The sequence below is a fragment of the Dryobates pubescens genome, chromosome 5 (genome assembly GCF_014839835.1).
Source record: "Dryobates pubescens isolate bDryPub1 chromosome 5, bDryPub1.pri, whole genome shotgun sequence".
Taxonomy (NCBI): domain Eukaryota; kingdom Metazoa; phylum Chordata; class Aves; order Piciformes; family Picidae; genus Dryobates; species Dryobates pubescens.
The window spans coordinates 29,073,834-29,098,590 of record NC_071616.1 but is presented as its reverse complement, the minus strand read 5'-3'; the positions used below and the strand labels follow the sequence as shown (position 1 = coordinate 29,098,590).

Genomic DNA, 24,757 nt, shown 5'->3' with positions numbered 1-24,757 from the left:
TCAAACTAGGTTTCTTTTAGCCCAGCAGCACTCTTCAAGGAGAGCCTTGATGTGCATGCTCCTTTGTGGTGTGGTCTGACAGGACCAACATGGGGCTTATGAATGATGTCCAGGAGCATCCCAGATTCTCAGATCAAGATTCAGTATATTCTCTTTTACTACAGACATGTCTCATTCAAGTATTTTTCCTCTTCTGCTGGGAGCATCATGGAGAATTCAGTTTCACAACCCAGACCAAGCATGCAGAACCAATGTGTTACAGAGAGGAAGAACCAAAGATGACTTGACAAGGAGGAAGAAAAGCCTGTGTGGAATGTGATGAAGAGAAAGCCTGTTTTTTGAGAGGAAGGACCAACTTCAAATTCTTCCAAGCAAGCAAGCATGACTCAGCCGTATGTGACAAGACAAAATGAGACATAAAACTTCACTAACTGGCATCTGAGCAGAGAAGATTAAACAGCTCAACATGAACTGAATCTGCTTCCAAGTTCAGGGCCTGGCTCTGCCAATTACTTCCCTAAAGCATCATTAGATTTAGAAACATGACTCTCCACTCTACAGATCAGAATCCTGGGAACCCTCAGAGCAAACTCAATGAGTGCAATAGCCTCTGTCCACACAGTTAGTAGCCTGGCTGTGGAAAAGAGTGGATTCCTGCACTGGTTCCCAATTCACAGGAATTATTTGACAGAATTTGTATGAATGGCAATCACACTGTGGCCAAAACAGCCTAAGTGCTGCAGCTGAGAGGAAAGAGAATTATAACTGAAGGCATTTTACTTGGAACTAAGGGACAACCCCCCTTCAATGAAACTCAGTCATTTTGAAAGCCATTCTTAAAAAGCCATGCTCTGAGTAGGATTTCTCTCTGCAGAGAGAGAATTTTAATTAGTATTTGTGCAGTATTTGGGCAGTATGAAAGTATCAGCAGTTTCCTCCTTGATCATATAAAAGGCGTTAACTCCTTGTCATGAGAGTTAAATTCCATCAGTACAAAACCAACTATTGATTCGAGGACTGACCATAAAAATGAGAAAAAGATGATAACCAGGCAGAAGAGGATTTGTTCCACAGCATTATGGCACAGACATGCCCAGCACAGGTGCTTATTCTGTCTATTTACATGTTTATTTTAGCGTGTTTCACGCGCTCTACTTCCTTGTTTGTTTGGAACCTGTTCAAGAATGTCAATTCATCAAGAAGTGTCAACTGTGATGCTGTTGGCACATTATATGGTTAGTATCAGGGGATACACTGTCAATCAGTGGTTCCCAGGTGCAGCACATTAAAGCAAACACTCTGTCACCTCGGACACCCCCCTTGGGCTGAGCCTATATATTCCAAAAAGCTGCACACATTTATAACAGTGCAAAAGGTGCCTGAACCAAACCAGAGATGGCAGTGACCTCAGGAGAGGTCAACATCTTCTGGCTTGAAAATAGGGCATAAGCCCATGCCATGCCAAGCATATTTGTCCAAGCCAGTCTTAGAAGTTGAGAGATATTCCATTGCCTACTTAGACAATCCCACTATCTTTCCCATTTATTTATCATCCCTCCTTCTTGCCACAACATAAGGCCACTACTTTTTGTTCTGTGTATAATGGAATTGGAGAATACACTTGTTTTGTTGGGTTTGGTTGGTTGGTTTTTTTGGGGGGAAGGGGGACTGTGTTCAGGGCTGACTGGGGTTTCACCCCTTGGTTTTTTTTTCCTGTAACAGGTTTTTACGGTGTCCAAAGATCCATCTCCAGCCTCCTCTTCTTTAGATTGAGTAACACAGTACAATACACTGTATTTTCAAGGCCTCTGATCCTTCTCACTGCTCTCCTTCAGGCAGTCTCCTTCTGACCTGCTTTTTCCTCGAAATGTGGTGCCCCAAACCAAAGCAAATAGGTGAGGCTACTACAGCAGCAACCTTATCAGTGCTGTGCAGAACACAGGCATTACTTCACGTGCCTTGAAAGCCTGGTTCCAACTTATGTACCCCAGGATTCACTTTTTTTGTTGCTAACACTGTCAATTCATATTCAGCCTGCAACGTGCAAAAGAATGCAGATCTTTTGCTGAAGAGCCACCACCTGACCAAGCCTATTATTGGTCCTTGCCGCATATCAGTTCAAACAGGTTGTGGTAAAAGGATGTACCGTAAGGAAGACGCAAACTTCCTGAACCTGAGGTAAATGATTGCTAGACCATGAAACAAAGTGGCTATGAAAGAGTGATTGTTATGGTCACTGCTGAGCGGCTGTGCTCCATGTTAAATGGAGCTCCATTAAATGGTTCTGCAAGCTTTTTCCAAGAAGGATGCCTACCAGTAAGTGCTCTCAGAGACTAGGAAAACACACATATATCCACTTCTGGCATGTCAAGTCTTCTCTACAGACTCCTGGAAGAAGTAGGAACCCAGAAACATAGACAACTTCTCCACCAAGAAATATAAGGGTGTTTTGCTACTATCACAAACACTTTTCATGTCTTAGAACAACTTTTACCAGGAGGTCAGTTTTAGTTTTAAGTCTTTGTTAGAGCTGATGTCTTACCCACCTACCCAGCACCCAGTTACTTCTTGGGGTATAGTATTTCAGACTAACACAAGCAACAATGGGAACTATTGATCAACACACGTTTTCTTTTTATGTTTTTTTAGGCTATAAAAACTAACTGGAACAAGCCAAACATTTAACAAAAGCAGTATTTAGGGGTTTTTGTGGGGAAATGGGGTTAAAGAAAATCCCCTGGAAAAAATATGCAGTACATCCATGGACTGCTATATAAAGAAACAGATTAATTTAATACCCTCAAACCAGCATTGTTCTTAAATCTCATCTTTAGGGTCTTGTGCACAGGCATGGCACATAAGACCACAAATAAAGTTTAGAGGAGAAAGAGACATACAGATTTACAGCATCTGCAACAGCACTTACCATTTCATGCTACATTTACTAAGCAGAGTAGCTTCTCACATGTGCTGTCTATCACAAAAATTAAAGGGGCAGAAGTTCAACAATTAATTTTAAAACAAACAAAAAAAAACACCCAAAAAACACCAAGTCTGAGTCACACAGACATTTAAACGAGGCATTCAATTAGCCATACTAATAATATGGTAGGGGAAAAAAAATCATTGGTTGCTATGTCATCAAATTGATCCAGTATCAAAACAGCTTCACCATAACTTGGTTTCAAAAAAGCAACCACACACAAAACAGCCCAACCAAGCAAAAGAAAAGCACAAAACCATAAACAAATACAAACAACCAAAGAAACCAACAAAAAATATCACCAGAGTGACCGCTCATACCGAAGTGCTCTTGAGGACAGGTGATGTATGTTCTAACAGGAGCTACTTCTACCTAAAGAAAAGTACACTCCCTTGCATAAACCCAAGACCTGTTGAACTGATGCAGGTAGCAATTAAAGAACATTGCATCAAGTTTCAGAAGAGTCTTCAGCAGTGGGCAGCACCTGGGAATCCAAACCAGAGCAAGAAGGCACAGCTTCTTCTGTGTCAGTGAACACTATCAATTTGCCACAGATGATCTCCTAAAGAAGGAAGGTGATGATTTGGCTTGCTTACTAAAAACTACAGTTGGGCTGTACTAGAAGGCCTTCTGAACTACCTCACTTCCATTTTCTTTTGTGGAGAGAATTTGATTTTCTTGGAATTGTTGTAATTTCCTGATTACTTTTTCCTCCCAGACGTTCACCCTGTTTTTATGAAAAATGCAGTACAATAAAACCTGATCATAAATAATCCAGGTGGACATTAAGATGTACAAGCACAGTTCTTGTCAAAGTTAGGGCTGGGCCAGCCACTAAATTAGTGACAGATGCTCTCTTAGGAACTCCTTTCCCTTCCCAAAGGGGAAGGGAAAAGGAATAAGGGAGAAAGATTTATGGATTGGAAAACTAAAACTACTTTAATGAAAATAATAACAATAAAATATATATATATATATATATATATATATATATATATAAAAAAGCCAATATTGAACCAAACTCCCCAGTGGCAAATACATCACTGTGACATCACCACTGGTGGAGAAGTCCCAGACTCAACTCAGTGGCAGATAGGAATCAAATTCAGGGACTCATGGATCAGGATCGAAGGCAGAATGGTCAGAGCCCTCCCAGAGTACCAGTCATTGAAAAAGAGAGCCCAACTCCTGCGACACCCCAGCCTCACATTGAACGTGATGTGTTCAGAACAGAACACCCTGCTGTTCAGCCCAGAGCCGCCCACACTGGTCACTCCTCCCTGCAGGCGCAGCCTCCACCCACAACATAGCACACAAAACCCAGCAGTGACCCCAGCCTGCACACCAATCTTTGGTGCCAACCAGAAGCACCACATGCCACCACCAGCAGAAGCAGATACTGCCCACAAAAGTATGCCACCAACCTCAGAAAGTGCAGCCACCCAGAACAGACAAAGCCAAAAAGCAATACTACCAAAGCAAATCTGCTCTGCTCCGACCCAAACCAGGTCAGTTCCTCTGTCAAACTGCAGGATTTATCATGACACAGATCACATCTTCAGGCAACTCCCCAACTTCTTTACTATTCATTCTCCACACATTGGAAAGAGGAAATTCTGACTCATCATGCATATAGCTACACAGAAAAGCTACCACATTGCCTTGCAAACTTTAGAGTTTCACATGTGAATGCTATTGCCCACAACTGAGAAGTAGCTTACCATTCAGCATGAGGTGAATTTAATTTGCCTCCTCTTGGATGAAGCATATTTAACTTCACCTCATATCACTGTGACTTAGTCACATTGCCATAACCTTACTGCCTCATCTCTGTGCCTCCCAGAAGAGACTATGCCAACAGATGACAACCACCAAGGAAAGTGAGGCTTTTATAAAGCAAATGGACATTTTTAAGTGGCTGCACCTCACTAATCTCAACTGGTGCCAAACACACAAAGCTCATTTTCTGAAGAGATACACACGTTCTTCTGTACTACCGCCGCTCTTTGTATAATGTGAATGGAAATCTTTTGATTCACAATGTCCAGAGAGACCTGGCAGTACATCTATGCATATTTTACAAAAGGGTAATACGGGTATCCAAGAGTCTTTACCACCACCTGCAATTCAGAACACAGCTCTGTCATCTCTGTAATGGAACAGGGCATCTCTACTTCTCTAACCTTGTATTAGTGCTCATGCACCTGCGCTGCAACAACCATTCCAAGGTCAATGTGATGAGCAGGGAACTGACTGGACTGAGAGTCTTTGCCAACTGCATAACCACTAAACTTAGCCTTAAACAGAAGACAAAGCTGAGCAGCTAGAGAAAGAAGGAACTGTTCCTTTCAGCAGTGGCAGGGACACGTGACAATGTCAGAACTACATGCTTACATCACAGGCTCCTAAATTCTCAGTTAAGAGTCCCTAGAAGCCTTGTCTTACTTTTTAACAGGCTATGGATATTTTATATTTCACCAGTAGCCAGCTGCCTAAAGCTATGAGATCATGCCATCACCTTGGTGGAGCTGAACATAAAGACTCACAGGAAAGTCTACTTCAGAAGCACCAAAACTGATATTTGCACAGTGGAGTCCCATAAGTGGCCCTACTGTGGGAAATACAGCTGCAACATATATGCTAGCACGCAGATAATAGCAATTTCAACATAAATCATGGTATCCTAGCAGCTTTACTAAAAAAGCACAGGACAACTTGGCAGCAGTAGTTTCTTCAATTGCCTCTCAACTAATAAATTCACTGATGAGATAAGAAGCCTATACCAAATGCCCTGTTTTGCACAGGAGAGTTCAACTCCATACCACATCTCACACAGGAATGCCCATGTATCAGCGAGACTGAGACAGACTCTTGTGCCCACTGAAACTATGACAGAAAGGAACATAGAAGTCTAACAGCTTACGTAGAAAAAAGAGTTGCTGCGTAGAACTGAAAACCACAAGTGACTATAAGTTGTATGGTAACAAACTAGAAAAACTCAGATGCCAAAGATTAAGAGAGAAGCTCATTGAAACCCAGCAGCCTAAGGCTCACTTTAAAGATAGATATAAACATGAGGAAAGTATTTTAAGCTACTGCCCAGCCTTTGTGGGGCAGAAATGCCTATCCCCCAAAGCGGCACCTGGTCCACTCACATCTCATTTCAACTAGGACAATATAACAGCATTTCAGCTGCTACAGGTCAAACAGATTTTGAAATGTCTGTCCATGATCTGTTTAGACACCAGTGCTTTACACTAGAATTGGTTGCCACAGCAGACTGCAAAGTGAAAACTTTTCTCATCCTAGCATACTCCTGATACTCAGCATGCCTCAAGAGCTCATTAGGAGGCTTCCCTTACTTTCCTGGATTATACAACTGCTTCATCGAAAACCCATACGAACAAAAGTGAACTTTGTAGTCATCCAGAAAGTATATCCCTAGGCAACAAGCACATAAATTCCAAGTAACAGTCACCATAAAGTACAAAGAGTACACAGATACACACATAGTCCAGGCTAATGTATGAATCACTCTACAGGAATGAGTCCACTGGCTTTATTTCCTACCATACACAATATTTCTGCTAAGATGTATGTTAAGCCTGGCACCACTTTTTCTACGGCAACAAAAACTTACAAACGCACAGGCAACCAAAGAGATACTACACATAAGTTCTTCAAATCTTTGCCTATATGAATGCAGCTTCCCACTGGTGTCAATGGAAGTTACTAGGAAGCAAAAGAGAGCATCCAAGGTATCAGTGACTGTACTGATCTTTAAACCAAATACTTAACTCACCTTTAACAGAAAGGCGAATATTTAAACTTTTAAAAATATTAAAGCATGAGGGAACAGACATATCTATCCAATGCCTGCAAATGCTATTCAGAGTGAGTGCAGCCTGCCTGGAATGAGGCAGCCTCATTTTCAGCAAAAAATTCGTGAAGTGTAGCAAGACACAGACTTTGGGGTCAACTTTCACAGCATACAGTATACAAAGAAATTGCAGATCTGTGTTACGCAACGCAAGTAATGAATTTCTGAAATAGAGAAAACTGAAGCAAAGACAGACAAGGACGGTGAAGAACAGAAAGTCAGTTCTGGAGATTTCTAACCATAAGAATATGGAGAATGAAAGACAAATCATTACAAAAAGCTTTTTATGCATTTTTTTGAGATCAGCCTTTGCTTCTGGGCATGAAAAAGCGTGTACCAAACCTCAAGCTCCTAAAACCGACATTTTTCTTAGGGTTATTAGAGGTCAAAGTGTATTTCTGAGCATCACAAAACCCAACTGAAAATCTCTTAGGCAAGGTCAAAGCCTAGCATTATTCACCTAGAATTATTTTACTTGGAGAAGCACAGGAAATTTTAAAATCCATTAAAGCAGAATGTGTGGCCTTTTCTACGCTTTAGGAAACTCTGGCAAGTTTTGCTGAAGTTTGACAGAGAACACAGAATGCCAAGAATACGAGCTGATGTAAAAGCTCCTGTCGCTTTCTCGAAATAGTTTTGTTTCCTCTGCCTCCATCTTCACAGAAAAGAGTAAGCGCTGCCAACATAAATTTCACAAGGACTGGTGTTTCTAGCACGACATGGTTTAATAAAATGTATTTGAAGCTTTGTAAAATATATTCTGCAAAGTTTAAACAAACTTCACAGAAACTAGGAACATGGGTCATTGAGAATGTTTTCAGTTATCAAAATTTAGTTCATACACTTGTCACAAACATTATTAGACAGTAATAAGTAAATGCTGTTATTCAGTATCAGAAGCTGTAACGTATATGTGTCACAAGATCCTGGACCCACCTGGAATTTATACTTCCACTTAAATAATAAAGTTGTGTAATAAAGTAGATATATTATCCTCTAAGCTATTTGGATAAAGTCTAATTACAGCTTATCAAACTAACCTTTACCTCTGGGACTGCAGAAAATAGATGCAGTTATACCACTTTCAGACATCTCGTTCATCTCTCAAGTGAATACAAGCTCATTCAGGGGGTTGTATACCCTAATTTTATGTGGGTTTGCACCACATCAAGAAATGTTCAGTCATTTGACTCTTGCTAATAACTCAGTTTCAGCTCTGAATCTTAGTCTCATTTGGGAGTTTCATGGACCTTACTATTTTACTGGGAATATTAGAGACTTGAGAAGCAGTGACAGAAATGTCACCAAGCAGCAGACCAGGCCAGTGCCGGGCCCTCATGCACGCACACGATGCACATCGCCCTGGCCCGAGCTTCCCGGGAGTGAGTTGCCCAGGTGAGCAGAAGGCAGACCTCGGCGGCGGCCCTGCGGGCGCAGAACAAGGCGCCTGGAAGACGCTAGCCAGCCCTGACTCCCCTTGGTCTTGGCGAACAGAGCCAGCTATAGGAAATCACACACCGAGAACAAAACGCCCGACGGCCGCCGCAAACCACGGCCGAGCTCGGAGCGGCCCGGCCCCATCCCGGGGCCGCCGCCGCCACCCCTCGGCCGCCGCCCCGGCGCTCCCCGCGGCACGGTGGGGGCCGCCTCCTTACCGGCACAGCTCGGCGAAGGCCTGGAAATTCAGCTTCCTGATCTTCTTCTCACTCAGCCAGTAGCCCACCCGCTTCCCTTTCAGAAAGGTCTGCATACTGACGGCCCGGAGAGGTGGCGGCCGCCCCGCCAGGAAGGGTATAAGCCCACGGAGCAGCCCGGCGGCTTTAAGCAACAGCTTTAATAAGAGAAGAGAAAGGAAAATCAGTCGGTTGCTCACAGAGGACTTCGGCGCTACCCCCCCACCCGCCCGCGCTGCGCCGCGCCACTGTACCGAACCAGGCGCAGCATCCGTCGCCGCCGGCGAGCGGGGTACAGCCCCAGACAGGCCTTCCCCACATCGGGCAGGCAGCTCACCGAAGCGTGCAGCAAAGGTGCCTCTGCCGGCAGGGAAGCCTCTGTCCCCGCCAGTCTGCTGCCAGCCGTAGGGCGGCCAGCCGAGCAGGCATGCCACCTCTGCTGCTCGCCGAGCGGCAATCACCGCCGCACCCCACCACCCCTCTCCCAGGCCGCCACCAGCCACACAGACCCCGCCGCCGAGCTCGCCTCTATGCCCGTCCGCCGCTGCTGCTGCTGCTGTTGCTGCTGCGCGGCCGCGGTGCTGCTGCAGCCGCTCAGCTCCCCATTTGCCCGCTATTCGCAGCCGCCTCCACTTCCTCCTCCTCCTCCAGCTCGTCTCCTCCTCTCCCTGCTCCCAGCCCACAGCACAGGGGCGGGCGAGTGGGTGGGCGAGCAACGACAGGACACACCCGCCGCTCCGTGGCCCCGCTCCTATGGAGGGGCCTCGCCCGCCCTGCGGGCACGGCGCCCGTCTGCCACCCCGCCGCCAGCAGGGGGCAAGCGGAGCCGCACCGCCCTGGCTCAGCTGGCGGAGGGTGGTGCCAGCGCGGCTCCAGCCCCACCGAGGACACGCGCGGTTGGGCCGCCCTCGCCGCTTTCTGCTATGCATCTCTCCACTGCAGTCGGCACCGCTTGGGGGCATCCTTCTGGCCCTGCTGAAGCCGCTACTGGGCGGAGGGCCGAGGGTCTGCCTGCTGAGGTGAGCCGTGCCTCTGCCTTGCCCAGAAAAGGGGGAAAAAAAGTAGGAAGGGCTGTCAACAGTAAAATTCAGGAAACTACTGTGTCCGGCTTCTAGACGACAGCGGGTGGCAGCTCCAGGGCCCAGCACTCGGCGCCGCGGTGGAGGGCAGGGACCATGTCTTCCCTGGGCAAATCTCTCCTGAAGGGGCTCTCTGCGCCGCGCTTGCCTTCAACCGGCCCCTAGTGCCTGGGCCAGTCCTGACGCGCTTCTCCAGGCTGCTGGGCAGGGCGTCGGAAGGGTGCTGGCGCAAACCCCGCCGTACTTGTCGGGGCTTTGGGGCCAGAGGCATCCACTGTGCGCTGGGAGCGAGGCCCGCCGGTGGGACATGCAATTTTGATTCCAAAAGGAAAAATAGATTTTACAGCTACTTATGTTTCCTATTAGCGCTACTAAAACTAGTTATTCACTGTAAAAGTGTATGTCTTCCACAGAAAACAAACGTTCCAGTAAATACGAGTTTTCGGTGTAAACCGGTCAACCTTCTTCCAGCATTTGGAAGTATCTGTGAGGATTTAACAGAAGTTTCAGTAATAGCGATTTCTTATTTAATTACTTGCCCCCTCCCCCCGCTCACCCCCCTCCCCCTTATTTTTCCTCTCCAGGAGGGAGAAGGCAGGCAATGCCAGCGTGAGCCATCACTCTGGTTTTTGGGTTGTGCATTCCTAAATACCAAGGCAGCTGTTCTGTGCTTCATTTCAGAGGAAGAATGTTTCAGTCTAAAATTATTGTGGTATCTCGCAGCGCAAGTGTAACGTTCCCATCTTTGTTTCTCTTCTTCATGAGTATCCTGCAGCCTGAGCATTTTTCTCTGCCTCTTTGAAAATGGAATAATTACACCTTTCATAGAGTTGTGGGCAGTACCTGCAATTCTAAACTGAGACACAGATGGTAGAGGTATGACAATACATTCTGTGAACCAGGCTTGGAGCCCCAGTACAGCTGAAACCGTTTGGTGAAATCTGCTGACTCACACTGTCATGACAAATGCAGTTTAATAACTTCAGCAGAATATTGGAAAAGTAGTAGAAGCATCCATTCAAAGGAAAGAAGGTGGAAAGCATTAAGAAATATGAAAGGGGTCACTGACCTAGAGAGTGGATAGAGACCATTTCACATTCCTGTCATTTACGTGATCAGTGAAGTCATCCTAAACCAAGAGTATATGAGAAAGTAGGCAGGGAGTGGAATTGTCTGCAAACAGCTCGTAGCAATGCTTTCAAAAAATATATATAAATTGTATTTTTGCTCCATGGCCTTTGAGGAATAAATATGCTTCTTTCTCTCCATCTTAAATTATTTGCCAGTGATACATTATAACCTTTATTTTTCAGAGCACTTTTTAGCATATCCACACAGTTAATGTAATTAGAATTACCAAATGTATTTTGACAGCACAATTCCTGATGCAGAATGTTTTGCTGATTTAAACATTTCAGGAAAGCAATGGTGACTCCAGGAAAACTTGCAACCTAAAAAGGCCCAAATACAAGACTTTATCAAATATTATAAAAATTAAGAGTCCTGGAACAGTTTGATTTGGGTTTCCTATTTTTAACTGTTTCATTTTGCTAAATTCAGTGGTGTGGTTTTTTTTTTTCCATCTGTCTTTTCATTGCACTTATTTTGGACTTTATAAAAATGTGCATCAGTCTATTAAACTTAAAATCTGTATTTTCTTCTTTAAGAAATGTCACCACGTCAGACCAATCTAAAACAGTCTGCAGAGACAGGAAGATTTATGGACTTCTTTCCGGATACAGGAGAGCAGGTTTTTAAAGATGTTGAGCGTTCTTGGCTCCTGTGGAAATGAAGCACAGGAGCTACAAAGGAGAAATACAGACAAATTTGAATGACAGGTTCAGTCTCAGGGAGGAAAAAGGATGGTAAATTCCTTTATTTTAAATTGCCTTCTTTTTTAAATCTTAACCCTTGAACACTTTATCTGGTGCACCACTGCACTGCGTTTTGGTGCACAATGTTGCTAAATAAATTACAACGTTCTGTTTATATTGCAGAGGCAGTTCAGGCAATGCCAAACCTGTGACCACAAAAAGCCCCAGGGTAATGTTTACCCAGTTTCTGATCAGGAGCAAACTGACTATTCCAGTGGCTTTCTGTGGCCCAGTGTTGCAAGCAGCACCTCATGAGGTGCTTCATGCTAATTATGGAGGTGAGGGTTGATTAAGATCTTGAGCCCTTCAGCAATCAGAACTGTCTTCCTCTTCATCTTCACTTCAGCTGCAGGTCAAAGCAGGTTTCCCTTGTTTAGCTGGAAACTCTCACACCTTGTCTTCTAACCTTCTCAACAAATGCAGGGGCTCCAAGGAGGCTGGACACATGGGAGTTCATTTTAGAATAAGATGAGACATCTCCATTCACTTCATTTGTTATCATAGTACAGATTCTCAGTGAAGGACTAAGAGCAATTTGATCAGCGCCTGGCAAAAGTCATAATCAGCTTTTTTTTAAATGAGTGGAAAGAAGAAGGTGACATTATTTTCACTGCCTGGAATATAAGGGGTTTTGGTTGGTTGGTTTGGGTGGGTGTGGGTTTTTTGTGTTGGGAGGGGGTTGTTTGTTTGGTTTGGGTTTTTTTGTGTGGATTATTATTATTACGGCAGCTTTGTAATGATAAACCAGTGAAAGTTAGTACTGGGGATGAAAGTTCATTTTTAATTTTTGTGTTCAAAATCACAAAGGCTACCTCTAGGCGAGAGGCAAACTTCAAGCAGACGCTGTAGGGTTTCTGCAGTGGCTCGGGGGAGGGAGGCCCCTCTAGTGGCGGATGCAGGTCGACTTCGTTTCTCCGAACGACCCGTTGCCCATAGAGACTGCATACGAGGATTTGTCTCGCTGGAAATCAAACTGTCATTTTACAGCCAACTAAATCAGGCATTGCTGTTCAGAGAAGCAATCCCTCCAAAAACTGATGCTTGTTCTCACCTTCTGTCTTGCTCTTCTTTCCAACAGCCCACGTGCTCACATGGCTTTGTGTGAACAGGATGAGTGAGCTAGGAACTGAGCTTGACTAAACCTCAGAAGATTGACAAGTGTATGTTAGTCTTAATCCAACCAATTCCTCAGGCTGTGTTACCATCCATAGTGGCACAAGGCAGCAAAGAGACTAGAAAGATGAGGCTAGACAAAGAAAGCACCAAGTTGCCTCTGTTGGTGATCCCATTTGGCAGCAGTTGCTGGCAAAGGGTGGTGAAAGCATGATGTTCATCCATGTGACTACTCCCTTACCCACCTAACACCCTATGCAGTTTATGATGCATCATTTTGATTTTATACAGAAAAGAAGGATTAGTGAGGACTGGCTGAGACTCATCAGTATTTCTGTGATCTTGTAGAGAGCAGAAGGCATTCAAACAGAGGGCTCACAAACCTTCCAAAAGCAGTTAACGATGATGCTTGGCAAATTACCAATGCAGTGCCATTCAGGCATTCCTGAGCTCTCAGCAGCACTGCCTAGATAGCTATGTAAGCTCATGTTCATCATAAAATCAGGGTAACCATGGGGTTTATTTTTAAACTGCAAGGAAACCACCATTATGAAAAGGTATGTCTTACTTTATGTAAGCATAGCACAAAAGTCTGATTATCTTGAGCTCTGATTAATGTACATGCTACAGGAAAGTAAGAACGAACCTTGCTGATGACTTTGCTCGCTTGGCTTGTGGCAATTTGGCTGCAGAGTATATGAGCTCATCAGCCAAGGAAAGTGTATCATCAGTGACCAAAGAATGTAAAACCACAAAAAACATGTGGCCAAGATGCAAAAGATTGAGAAGTCCTGTGCCAGTATAGTTATGAATTCAAACTGATTTACATTTGTTAGTCAAGTCCCAGGTAAGGATACAGACTGCACTGTTATTTGTTGTTGTAGCTCTGTTGCCTGCTACATGGAAACAATGCTTATGCAAACTCTTCAGATGCATGGAGAGATGTACTTACCTGACTACTTCAGGATAGTTAAAATGGTTCAAACTATATGTGCAACTATGTTCTCTGAAGAATTTGGGTGACCTGACTGTGAATTAGATTTGGATTGAGACTTGGTTAAGGATTAAGCTGGACTGAGGTTTGCTCTACCTACAGTTTCATGCTAACAGAGTTACTCAGGTTATAGGTGGTAGTTTTTTTTATTCAGATAGTTTTAAGTACTTATGACAATTCAGGGAACATGCTTCCAGCAAAATTAGTCATCTTTCCACAAAACAATCCACCAGATATGTTTTGTGTTGCTGGAAGGTATTATTTTTTTAAAACAATGTAAACTAGTTATAAAATTATGAATGTAAATGAGACTGATGTGAACATATAAGTCTTATATAAAAAGTGACATGGACATGTATGAGTCCTAGCACTATTATCATGTATTTTGCTGGCTTACATCTGTCTTTGCCTCTTGTGTTAAGAACACATTGTTCCAGATGACCTAAAACACTTGTCCTCATTCCAGTGGTCCTCCACTTCCATGAGTTGTTTGCGGCTACAGTTGAACCTTTTAAACTGCTAAAACTGAGAAAACAGGAAAGATAAAAGTCCAATGTGGCCTGCAGTGCCACACCATTACTTGCACTTTCTTCTCATGCTTATGCCTCTGAAGATTGAGGACCCTTTTCCTGTTTTGTTTAAATGCTTCCTTAGAGTTCACTAAAAGTTCACAGGCCACAAACTTCAGAAAAACACCATACTTTCTGTTTCTGCATGATCACATCAGGAGACACTGGCTTTTTTGCTCTCTGGGAGGGGCAGCAAGTTTTATCTTTTCAGAAGCTACCACAATGTGTAGACTTAAAAGTGCAAAATTAATATATGTAGAAGAGCATTTCCAAATCCCATACCAATACTATTCCAAAGCCAACTAACAGTAGCATTTTAGATAAAAGAAACCAATCCATCTAATAGTATCTTCAGCATATTATCACATTGTAGAAGGACAGACCCCATTTCTGCCTGTGACGCTCACAGAGCAAACTCATGCTTTATCAGCAAGGCTTAGAGATGTTTTTTGAAACAGCCCTAATCCTAACCACAGGCAACTTCCTCTGGACAGCCAAGAGTTCTTTAATACATGCAACAGCTATTTGGACGTTAACTAAAGACATTGGGAAAGCCCTGCTATGAGTCAGGTGCTGTTCCTTTTGTGCTTGCAGACCCTTCATACTTAGGAATCAGGGATGCATTGACTGGACTCCTACTTACTACTGTACTGGAGACAGGAGTAGTACCTTTCTTGCTCCACTAGTCATCTCTCTCCTTGGCTTTTTCCCACTCAGTGCATTTCAAAACATTATCCCATCTCAATACTCAATGACCAAAAGGAGCATTTTTTCTTCTTGCTGAAATATAGTATAGAATAGAATAGAATAGACCAGACCAGACCAGACCAGGTTGGAAGACACCTTCAAGATCATCGTATCCAAACCTGAGTTTTCTGATGGGACCTCTGAACAAAGCTTTTCACATGGATAGAAAATGTGAAATAACCCATGCCTATGAAGATTCCTACTGTTTGACAAGGGGTGAGCTCACATTGTACCTTTTCCTTTTATCAGGACACAGTTGCCATTACCTGTCTGCCAACTGTTCCAACAAATACAGGACTTCCATGTCTGAAAGACATCTATCCTTCTATGTAACTTCAGTTGTGCCACAAATCTGAGTCCATACATGCTTCCTTTTTTATTTATTATCTGGAAAAACAAACTAAACTAATCAGATGGGGGACAGACTGAAGAATGCCCTCTTTAACCCTCAACACTTTGTGGAGTGCTTATTTCTTCACCATTTGCACTAAGCTTATGAAGGAGAAAACAGAGAGGGAGACAAACATTGTAAAACAAAGGAAAGAATGCATTCCACCATTTAGACAGAGGAGGCCTCAGGCCATGCCAAGGAGCTGTCATCAAAGCGTTTGAGCCACGAGGCAAAGAAGAGGCCTTGTGGCAAAGGGTACCAGACATGGCACTGAAGCAGACAAGCTCTCCAAAGAACACAGCTGCTTTGTTTTCACATTCTGTGTTCTAGCTTGTACTGTCTTTTGCTACTGTCAGATCAAAAATGGGGTTGTATGGGTTTGTATTGCTTGGAAGTTGTACTCTTGAGAAGAAATTCAGTTGGGCACAAGTCTACCCAATAGCATAATAATTCTAATAATAGACATTCATAAGTGCATATGCCTTTTATGTCATGGGGTTTATTTACATTATTGTTGTTCACTGGGTAACATAGCTTCCTGCTCCACAATCCTGCTCTGCAACCCTGGATCCCTGATGCACAGGGAATTTTTGTATAGGCAAGCATCTTGTTTGTCAAAATAAAGTCAAAATAACTTGACAGTCTTTCCTGGCTCTCTCCCCAGCCTTCACTGAATGCTGTCCCCTACTTTCACATGCAGTGTGCAAAGCACAGCAACGTTTCTAACACATAATAAATCTTCCTCACAAACCTCTATCTCTGTTATCATACCTCCACCAATTTTTTAAATCTCACAAACACATATGCTAGAGTTCTCTCTAGTGGTTTCATAAGCCAGAAAAGTAGAAATTAGCTCAGATACCTTGAAAGCAAAACTGATAGTGGTTTCTGGCAAAACTTTGGTTACACTGCAACAAAGAAATAAGCTGCTAGAGGAATTGACCACAATTTGTAGGGTGACAAAGCCTGAACTGAAGTGGAAGAGAATGAGATGTAAGTATGTGGGTCTTGGCAAAGGATCTACTCATTTTTGAGAGAATTCAAAGCTGAATTCTTGTTATAATCCCCACTTGCTATCAATGACAACAGCCCTAAAGGACTGTTTTCACCTCACTCTATTTTTCTCCACACAGCTGGGAAAAGAGCTTTCAAGTGTCACAGACTTTTCTACATCTGTGGATGTTGGCCTTCCAGTCGAGCTAACAGCTCAGTGCACACTTGAATGAGGTGCTCTCCAGGTCTGACACTAGGATTAACCATCAGGTACTTTTGTCATTCAGCCTGTCTCTGACAGACTATCCATTGCCTCAGACAAGTCTGTTACTCATCCAGGCTCAGATTTTCTTTCTGTAGGTACTGTGAAGGAGTACTGAAGAGACCAAAAAGCAGGAAAACTGATACCTGCCATACCAGGCAATTGAAATGTATAGTTTATTACTGTAAGAGCATAAGCAATCAGTTTTGGTTAGACTAAATAAATACCATCAATAAATGGGACTGACTGCATGACATACTGAGACACCAGCTCCTCTGAAGTGCCCAGCACAATCCTTTCCATTACATGCATGCAAACCCTAAATGGTGGCATTTGAGCATATGCAAATAACATATAGAACAGTTCTGAAAATAAAAGAATGTTAGATTAAGGTTGAGAGTCAAACAAGCATGCAAAACCTTCGAGTAATAACATGTCATGGAAGTCATTACATACTAGGTGATTGAAGTATTTTAGAGAATGAGAATTAAAGTTTTTAAGAACAGCATTAATTTAACTGATAGAAAAAGGAAGATACAGATACTTCTGTGGGGAAGTGGGAATTCTGTTTTTTTTTACAATGTATGTAAACATTTCTATGACTAAGAACCTATCAACCCTCACATTATATAGACAGAGGTTTTACATGTATGCCTCTTGCAGTATGTACATGTGCTAATTCCTAACAGGACACAGGGAAGACGTTCCTACAAGAAGACAGACACACAGGTACACAAACCTTTTTCTTTTTTTTTCTTAAATGAAAGTTTAGATTCGGCAAATCCTCTTTACCATGACTAAACTTCCAACTTGATCTATGCAAAAAGAGCTGTGGTCCTTTGAATGTGGGAAAAGGCCCAATGTGAACTGTGTTCTTTCGGTGTTTGTTTAGTAAAAGAAAGCTATGCTTCAGGAAAGTCTAAACATAGATACTCCCTGCTGCAAAGAGTTCACAGTCTAAGCAAGATAGGCACAGGCTGTAGAACTAGGACTCTCAGAAAAGACAGTAAATAATCTCTAAATTTAAAGTTATTCTATGGTATTACTGACTTGTTTCACAAAGGCAACGCAGAATGAAAGACAATTAGTGGAAATACAAATATTTGGAACAAGAGGAAAAAAAAAAAAAGAAGAAGAAAAGCAGATGTGTCATTGCAGCCTCCTCTCATGAGGACAGACCTGTTACTCCCTCAGATGGTCAGATGTTTCTCTTGGAATCTGTATATGGAAGGAAGAAGGAAAGACAGTGCAGCCTTCTAACAAGTGACCTTCAGAGAGGATTAGTATTTTAAACTATTATTTTTCTGCTGATGGCTGAAAACTAACTTGTTTAGGACAGGGGACCAAAGCCAGCATTTTTGGCCTAGCGACCCCTAAGTTGTGAATCTGCTTTCCTTTTTAACATGAGTGACTTTTCAGTTAACTTGTTTGCATGAAAAAAACACCACATAGGCAGCTTCTGCATAAATTGTATGTGTCCTCTGTTTAAATAAATGTGCCATGGAGATAAATAATCAGCCACTAACCAGCTCTGCTGGTATTCTTTTAGTATGCTTTGTCATTTCTTGATAAGGATTGAAGGTGTCTGAAAACAGAAAGTAGAAGTGAAGGATTTTGTATCTTTATTGCCAGAATTATTTTGACCGCAGAAGATGTAGACATGAAGCTTATATTCAGTGGTAATCAGTGAATTAGGAACATCACTGTAATGAACTCTACAAGTTAAAACTTAAATGCCAAGGCCCCTCTTCATCAAAGACATTCTTTAAAGGCATTCTGACAAAAAGCAATAGTGTGTAATTCTACCTTTGGCAGATGTTTACTGTGGATATTTGGGAGCATAAGATAGCTATTCCATTTGTAAATACCAAGAAGTTTGTTGGAACAATGGTAAATATTTCTAGAATCAAGAACAAAGTATGGCTGGTATTCAGAAAATTTGGATGATTGCCTGAAGCCTAACTCAGATGTGGCTGCTACTAAAAAAAAAAAAATAAAATATGGTTCCAACAGAATTTCAAAGAAAGACAACAGTACAGGCAAAATACATAATGCATAATGACATCTAGCCCAAAGATACTGCATATCACTCCGGTGTTATGCATTAGCTTTCAAAGGCAGCTTATGTTTGCTGTAACAAGTCCACAAATTTTTTAGATCTTTCTTTTCATAACCATCATTTCAGGCCTGTAGTTAACACAGCAGAAAACCCATAAAACAAGAAAGTTAAATCCTAAACCATCCTCCCTTTCCAACTTCATCCCTTCAGAGGACAATCTTTTTAAGTAGAAATAATCCCCACATTTCACTGGTTTTTCGAAAAAAAAAAAAATTAAAAATTCAGAATCTTAATTGCAACTCTAGGCTATGCACTTCACACATATATTCACTGCCAAGTCTTAGATTCACAGTCGTATATTAATTCTGGTTGAAACCTTTCTCTTTCACTCGAGGTTAGTATTTGAAACGAAAGAGTCTCTGTGTGGTAGCCATTCCATTTCCTATCATTGCCTCTAACCCAGATGTAAGAAAATGGTATAAAGCCATACTTGAGTAGTTTTGTCATCTACACAGGAGCTGGTATTCACTGAAACCTCATCACCTGTACAAAGGGAAAGAATGGCATTTAGTGGATAATTAACTATACATACTTATACTTTCATCAGAACTACACTAGCAGTTTATTTAAACTTCATGAAAGATGATAAAATGTTCATTCAACTGAGGGCAGAACTCCCGAACTGGGAGTCGGGGTTTCACTAGGCAGCCTGTGGTGTTGAGCACCATCTAGTGGTCTCACCCTGGGCCTGTGTTGAATGAGTATCAAAGGAGGAAAAAAGCCAAACCAATCAACCAACCAACAACAACAAAAAGGCACAGAAATACACGCACACAATTTAGGCGAATGTTGAAACACCTCGTGCACAAGCAAACTTTCCAAACACCATCGTGGTGTACACCAGAGAACTGCACATATCTGACTAAATCAGGGAAGGTTGGTTGTTTTTTATAAGCACAAATGGCTTTTTTTCGCTTTTTTCCCAGTTCCATATTTCCTAATAATTTAACAGAAATACGTAACATATATTTGTGTATAAACATTCAGAGTTTTAAAGTACGTGTATGTCAGTGGCTGGAGACTTTCACAATCGAAGTCTCCGCTGGTATTTTCCTGAAGGCACTGCACCTGGCTAACGCAGCCAACTGTCAAACCGCAACTGTTTATGAGTTCCTCCTTTCGAGAGCCGGCGCAATTAAAACAAACACAACCGACGGGCAGCGTAGCGGAAGGCCCTCTCGGGAGGTGGAAGCCGAGCAAAGGAAGGATTAGGCCTGGTGGAGGCTGGGGTGAGACTTCCAGCCCCAGACAACATTAACACCGAAGTAACGATGGCTCAAGGCTGGCAACCACAGCCGCGCGGCGGTATCGAAGGGTGAATAACAGAGACGAACGGCCACCATTTTGGAGGAAGCCATGCAGGCCACAAAAAGGCGCTGGTCCGAGCCAAGATGGCCGCCAGCCAACTCGACCCGCCCTGCTTCAGCTCGGATGCAGACGGGTGCGCACCGGAAGTGGTTCTCCTGATGCCGGAAGTGCCGCTGTTCCGGAGCGGCAGCTGGCTTCTGATGGAGACGGGCCGGCAACGGCGTGGGGGGCCGGCAGGCCCCTCCGTCTCCCAGCGCGGCGGCGCGGGCTGAGGGGAGCGGGCCGCCTGCCGCCGCCCTCCCGCTCCCTTCTTCTCCGCTGGAAGGAGGTAAGGAACTACCGGTGTCGGCGAAGTAGCCGTTGCGGCGGAGCGCTTCTCGGCTGGAGTGCAGGTCCGGCTCTCGAGGAGGCGCTGAGCGCCGCGGCCGGTTTGAGCGGCCTGTTGCGGGAGGAGAGCTCCGGAGTGTCCGCGGAGTGGGGGTGAACGATTCTCGTAATCATCGCGGGTCCCAGAGCTGCGTGTAAAAGTCGTCCCTTGAAACGGAAAACGAGCGAGAAAACTCTGAGCGTTCTTTCTGTCGCTTTCGCTGTGTCCTAAAGCCAAGCCTCTCCTGCCTACTGCTGCCTAGCAAAGGCAGGAGCCAAAACCAACAATTGATGCTTACTTTCTTAATTGTACTGCATTACTTTTGAATATCTTTTTCTGAAAACAGCTACTTCTTAGCCATCTCTAAGATTCCTAACTACTGGAAAAAAATGGACAGTGGCATAGTTATTGGGTAAACAGACTCTGAAATTTAAATTTTTACCTAGTGGATTAATAGCTTCTTACTTTCCCAGTTGTCCTACACAAGTATAGCTATGTATTAAAAGGTAATGTACAGTTCAGTTAGTAGAAGGATAAACTAAACAACAGAAAAGCTAGAATGGCATTCCTAGGTGTTCACTGACATAGTATGTTTGACTCTGTTAGCATGAGGGCCAGAACCACTTCTCCAGGGTTATCCTGATCAGATTCCATCAGGTTTGGATTGAGAATATCTTTTAGGTATGGAAAACTAGGAAGTCTTTAAAAATTGCTAACCTGACAGATAAGTGTGGTCTCAGGAAGGGGGATTTGGAAAGGTGTAGTGATTTTTATTATTTCATTTTAAATCAATTAAGGCAAACTCTTCCATGTTTCTGTTAATTATACTTCTGTATGCATAAGTCTCTTTAAATAAGCTTTTCTGCCTAGTGTTTTTAAAGCTTGGTGATGTTTTGTTAAAACAGTACTAAAGAAATTGATGTTACCCCATTCACAAAAAACTTAGGAAAGGTAAAACTCACAACAATTTGCAAAACAAAACCAGACCAAAGAACCAAACAAAATAACAACAGAAAACGAGCACCTGAAAAAAGAGCCCCAAACCATTGTTAGGATAACTCCAGACGTGTAGTGAAATGGTGATTTGCCCTGCCCACCGGCTGTTTTGAGGGGAATGTGATGTCGACTTCTCGGTATGAAGTACTTGGTATTTCAGCTCAAATGTTCAGCTGGTTTGAAGAGTGTTTCAGGTCACTTAGATTCATATGGCCAGCTGGAGAGCTTAAAGCAGCTAAAGCCAAGCCCATCAGGGTGCTTCAGTCATTGGTGTTTCTTAGGAAAAGTGTCAGTTGGCTGATGTCTGGTTCTTTTTACCCTGACTTGGTTACTGGCACCGATATTCAGTTCCTTTCCTCCTGAAGGTGTACTGTAACCGTTCACACAGGTAGAGTGGAAATAGTTAGGCACAGGTAACATCTTCATGCGTGCCATTACTTTTAGTATGCATTTTCTCGTGTTCAAATTGAAAACATCCTTTTATATGGTCCCTAGATGGGCACTCAACTAGAGCTTAATATAAATGGATGTTGCTGAACTGCAAAGAAGCAATGGTGCTCCTTTTGATGGCTGGCTGGCAGTGTGTTTGTCTTGCCATCCTTAAAGAACTTGACAAACTTCCGCTGTTTATAGAATGTCTTGTATTCCTGCTTTGCATCTAGAGACACTGAGGGCAGTAACATCCAATTAATGACTTCCATTTTGTTCACTCAGTACTTTACATTAGCTTGGGATAACTTGATAGCTAGCAGGCCCTGCACTTGCCAGAGCTGTCAATAAAGCCTTGTATGTAATTTCCATTAGCCTATTGCTGGCATAATAGTGTCATTTTCTCTGATGTAGAAAGATCTCAGATCTTCAGAAATGGGTATGTGTGCTGGTTTTACCCATGTATAATGAAAAGTTAAATGATGAAAATGAAGCTTCAGCTGTGTCCCCTCTTTCTCCAAGCTGTACTTAAGGTACATGTTGCCTTTTTGTTCCAGGTGCAGAGCATGGAGAATGATGAACTTCCGCCAGAGGATGGGATGGATCGGTGTGGGGCTGTACTTGTTAGCAAGTGCTGCAGCTTTTTATTATGTCTTTGAAATCAACGAGACTTACAACAAACTAGCACTGGAGCACATTCAGCAACACCCCGAGGAGCCACAGGAAGGAACCACATGGACTCACTCGTTAAAAGTACGACTGCTATCCTTGCCTTTTTGGCTGTGGACTATAATATTTTTAATACCATATTTACAAATGTTCTTGTTTCTCTATTCCTGTACAAGAGCTGACCCCAAAACTGTTGGATATTGCATCATTCCTATCTGCTTGGCTGTTATCTGCAATCGTCATCAGACATTTGTGAAGGCCTCTAATCAGATCAGTAGATTACAACTGATTGACACTTAGCTCAATTTCTAGTTTCTGTAGCTCTTTGGAAGCAATTGCATATGGCTGATCTAATCACAAGACTGAAGTTCAGAGTGGAGGCTGGAAAGAGCCTTTTCTATCAAACTGTTAAGCACTGAAGAAAGCCTACTGTTTTCTATTTACAGAAAAGAAAGATAAATTAACTATAGAAGTTTTAAGTCTAGGTCTGTCAGCATGGCCAGAGTGGGCGAGCCCTGTGTGACACTTGGTGGCAGTACTCCTTGTTTTGCCTTAATGATGCAAGATTGCAACACTCCGTCTGAAATGTCCTGTGGGGAAATAAGTTTCTGGTCCACGACTTTACCCCTCTGTGCAAAAAAAAAGTGATTTCCTATGTTTTCCCTTGGAGTAAAATCAATGAAAAGATACTTCTTTTGTGGTAAATGTAAAAGGAAAACCCAATCAGAACGTGATTATAAAAGCTGCACTTCACACAATTCTTTGCCTATTTTTGTTTTTGCAGTCTCCATCAGTGCCGGTTTTTAATGACTTTTTAAAAAAATGAGTTTAGGTAGAAACACAGGAAGGGAAAATAAACTTTGTATGAACTTTTAAAGGGAGAAAGGTACCTTTTTTTTCCTGTGGCAGCATACTTTTTTCAATAACCACAGTAGTACCATGTTGTAGTAGACGGGCAGTGAGGATTGGCAGAGGCCTGGAGGCTGGTGCTTTAAACTCTTCCCGTGACATCAGAACCAGCTTATGCTGGCATTGGCCTATAGTCTGCATAAGACTTCATTTGTGTTTCCTTCTTGTTTCTGTGAAAATATAATTTGATAACAATAGAAGTGATTGGAATTTACTGCCAGTTTAGTTTCACCCTGGACATGATGCAAAACCATGTTCTGGGAGCAGTGATGTATTATGAAAGTCTTAGAATGTGGAGAAGTTAACTGGTATTAGGTTGGGGGGATACTACAAAGAGGTTGTAAGATGGACAACCATATTTCTTTCAGAAATTTTAAGAAGTAAGATACCTTCTTCTCATTCTTGCAATGAATGCAAATCTTTTCAGTCATACTGAAATTCCACTGAGATTTTTTTACCATAGTTTCAGCCTCTATTTTTCAGTGCTATTTTGGCATAACATCTATTTCTAACTAAGGACGGTGTATTTTGAATAATGTCAAATCTGTTCTTTGTGTCCTTTTTTGTTTCCTCTTATGATAACTAAATTTTTGATTCAGCTGTGATGGAAATAATCTTCCAGATGTGAAAACTGCACAAGGCACTCCTCAAAAGCAGTAGGCCCAAAATAATTGTGAACTAAACTCCTTGACTGTAATTTCAATTTTATGTGGTTGTCAGTACCTAATCATCACAAATGCTGATCTATTTCTGACTACTTTAAGGGAATCCTGGAGAGTGTCAACTTTCTCTTGCTTTGGAAAGAGCATGCTATTTTCAGTGTTGCTGTGCTTAAACACAGCAGTTACAACACCTTAAACTTTGTTTGCATTTGGAGATACTTTGAGACACTGGTTTCAAATGCCAGCATTGGTGCTAGGACCTGGAAACAATGTAGCCTTTACAAGAAGGTTTTAAGTTGGAAGTGCAATATGGGAAGGAAGAAGTTACCATCCTAATATGCTGGAATAAAAATAAACTCTGACTTTGTATTATTTTGAGGAGTCAGAGCTTTTAAGTTGTCTTGTTTCTAACTTTAAAAATCACCATCCTATTTATCTATAAAATAAAAACTTTTCAATGTTTATAATCAGAAGTCTGTTAATGCAGATACATACCAATGGTGCCTTTTTTCCCCCCATCTGTTTGTTGCTAGACAGCAGTGCTGTCAGCTGCTGTAGCTCCTGTTTTTCCCTCTGTGTATGCTTGGTTGATATTTTTTATTGTCCTTTTATGTTCTGTGTCCTAATTACTCATCTGTAGCCTGAAGTTTTGGCTGAAACTGAATGCCTTTGCCATTTCTCTACCATTGTGCAAAAGGAAGGCACCTTTGGCTGGACAGTTTTCAATTTGATGCTGTCAA

The 24,757-nt window shown here is 42.6% G+C and overlaps 2 protein-coding genes across 3 annotated transcripts in view; one reads left to right on the top strand and one right to left on the bottom strand.

Moving 5' to 3' along the window:
* ITPK1 (inositol-tetrakisphosphate 1-kinase) overlaps nt 1-9,310 on the bottom strand; it is a 129,804-nt gene extending 120,494 nt beyond the window's left edge. Inside the window, exons 1-2 of one of the 2 annotated variants that reach the window (XM_054161897.1) lie at nt 9,046-9,310; nt 8,519-8,694 (exon numbers count right to left, since the gene is read on the bottom strand). In XM_054161897.1, the coding sequence (XP_054017872.1) occupies nt 8,519-8,613 (95 nt within the window). In that variant the 5' untranslated portion in view covers nt 8,614-8,694; nt 9,046-9,310. The remainder of the gene's footprint in view (nt 1-8,518; nt 8,695-9,045) is intronic. The other variant, XM_054161898.1, reaches the window with a different exon arrangement.
* Nucleotides 9,311-22,338: 13,028 nt separating this feature from the next.
* LYSET (lysosomal enzyme trafficking factor) lies at nt 22,339-22,917 on the top strand. The gene has a single exon (XM_054162215.1). The coding sequence runs from the start codon at nt 22,351-22,353 to the stop codon at nt 22,744-22,746; it is 396 nt and encodes a 131-aa protein (XP_054018190.1). The 5' UTR covers nt 22,339-22,350; the 3' UTR covers nt 22,747-22,917.
* The last annotated feature ends 1,840 nt before the right edge of the window (nt 22,918-24,757 follow it).

Excerpts from the sequence above, each read along its gene's own strand:
- LYSET (XM_054162215.1), top strand. The coding sequence starts at position 22,351 with ATGATGAACTTCCGCCAGAGGATGGGATGGATCGGTGTGGGGCTGTAC.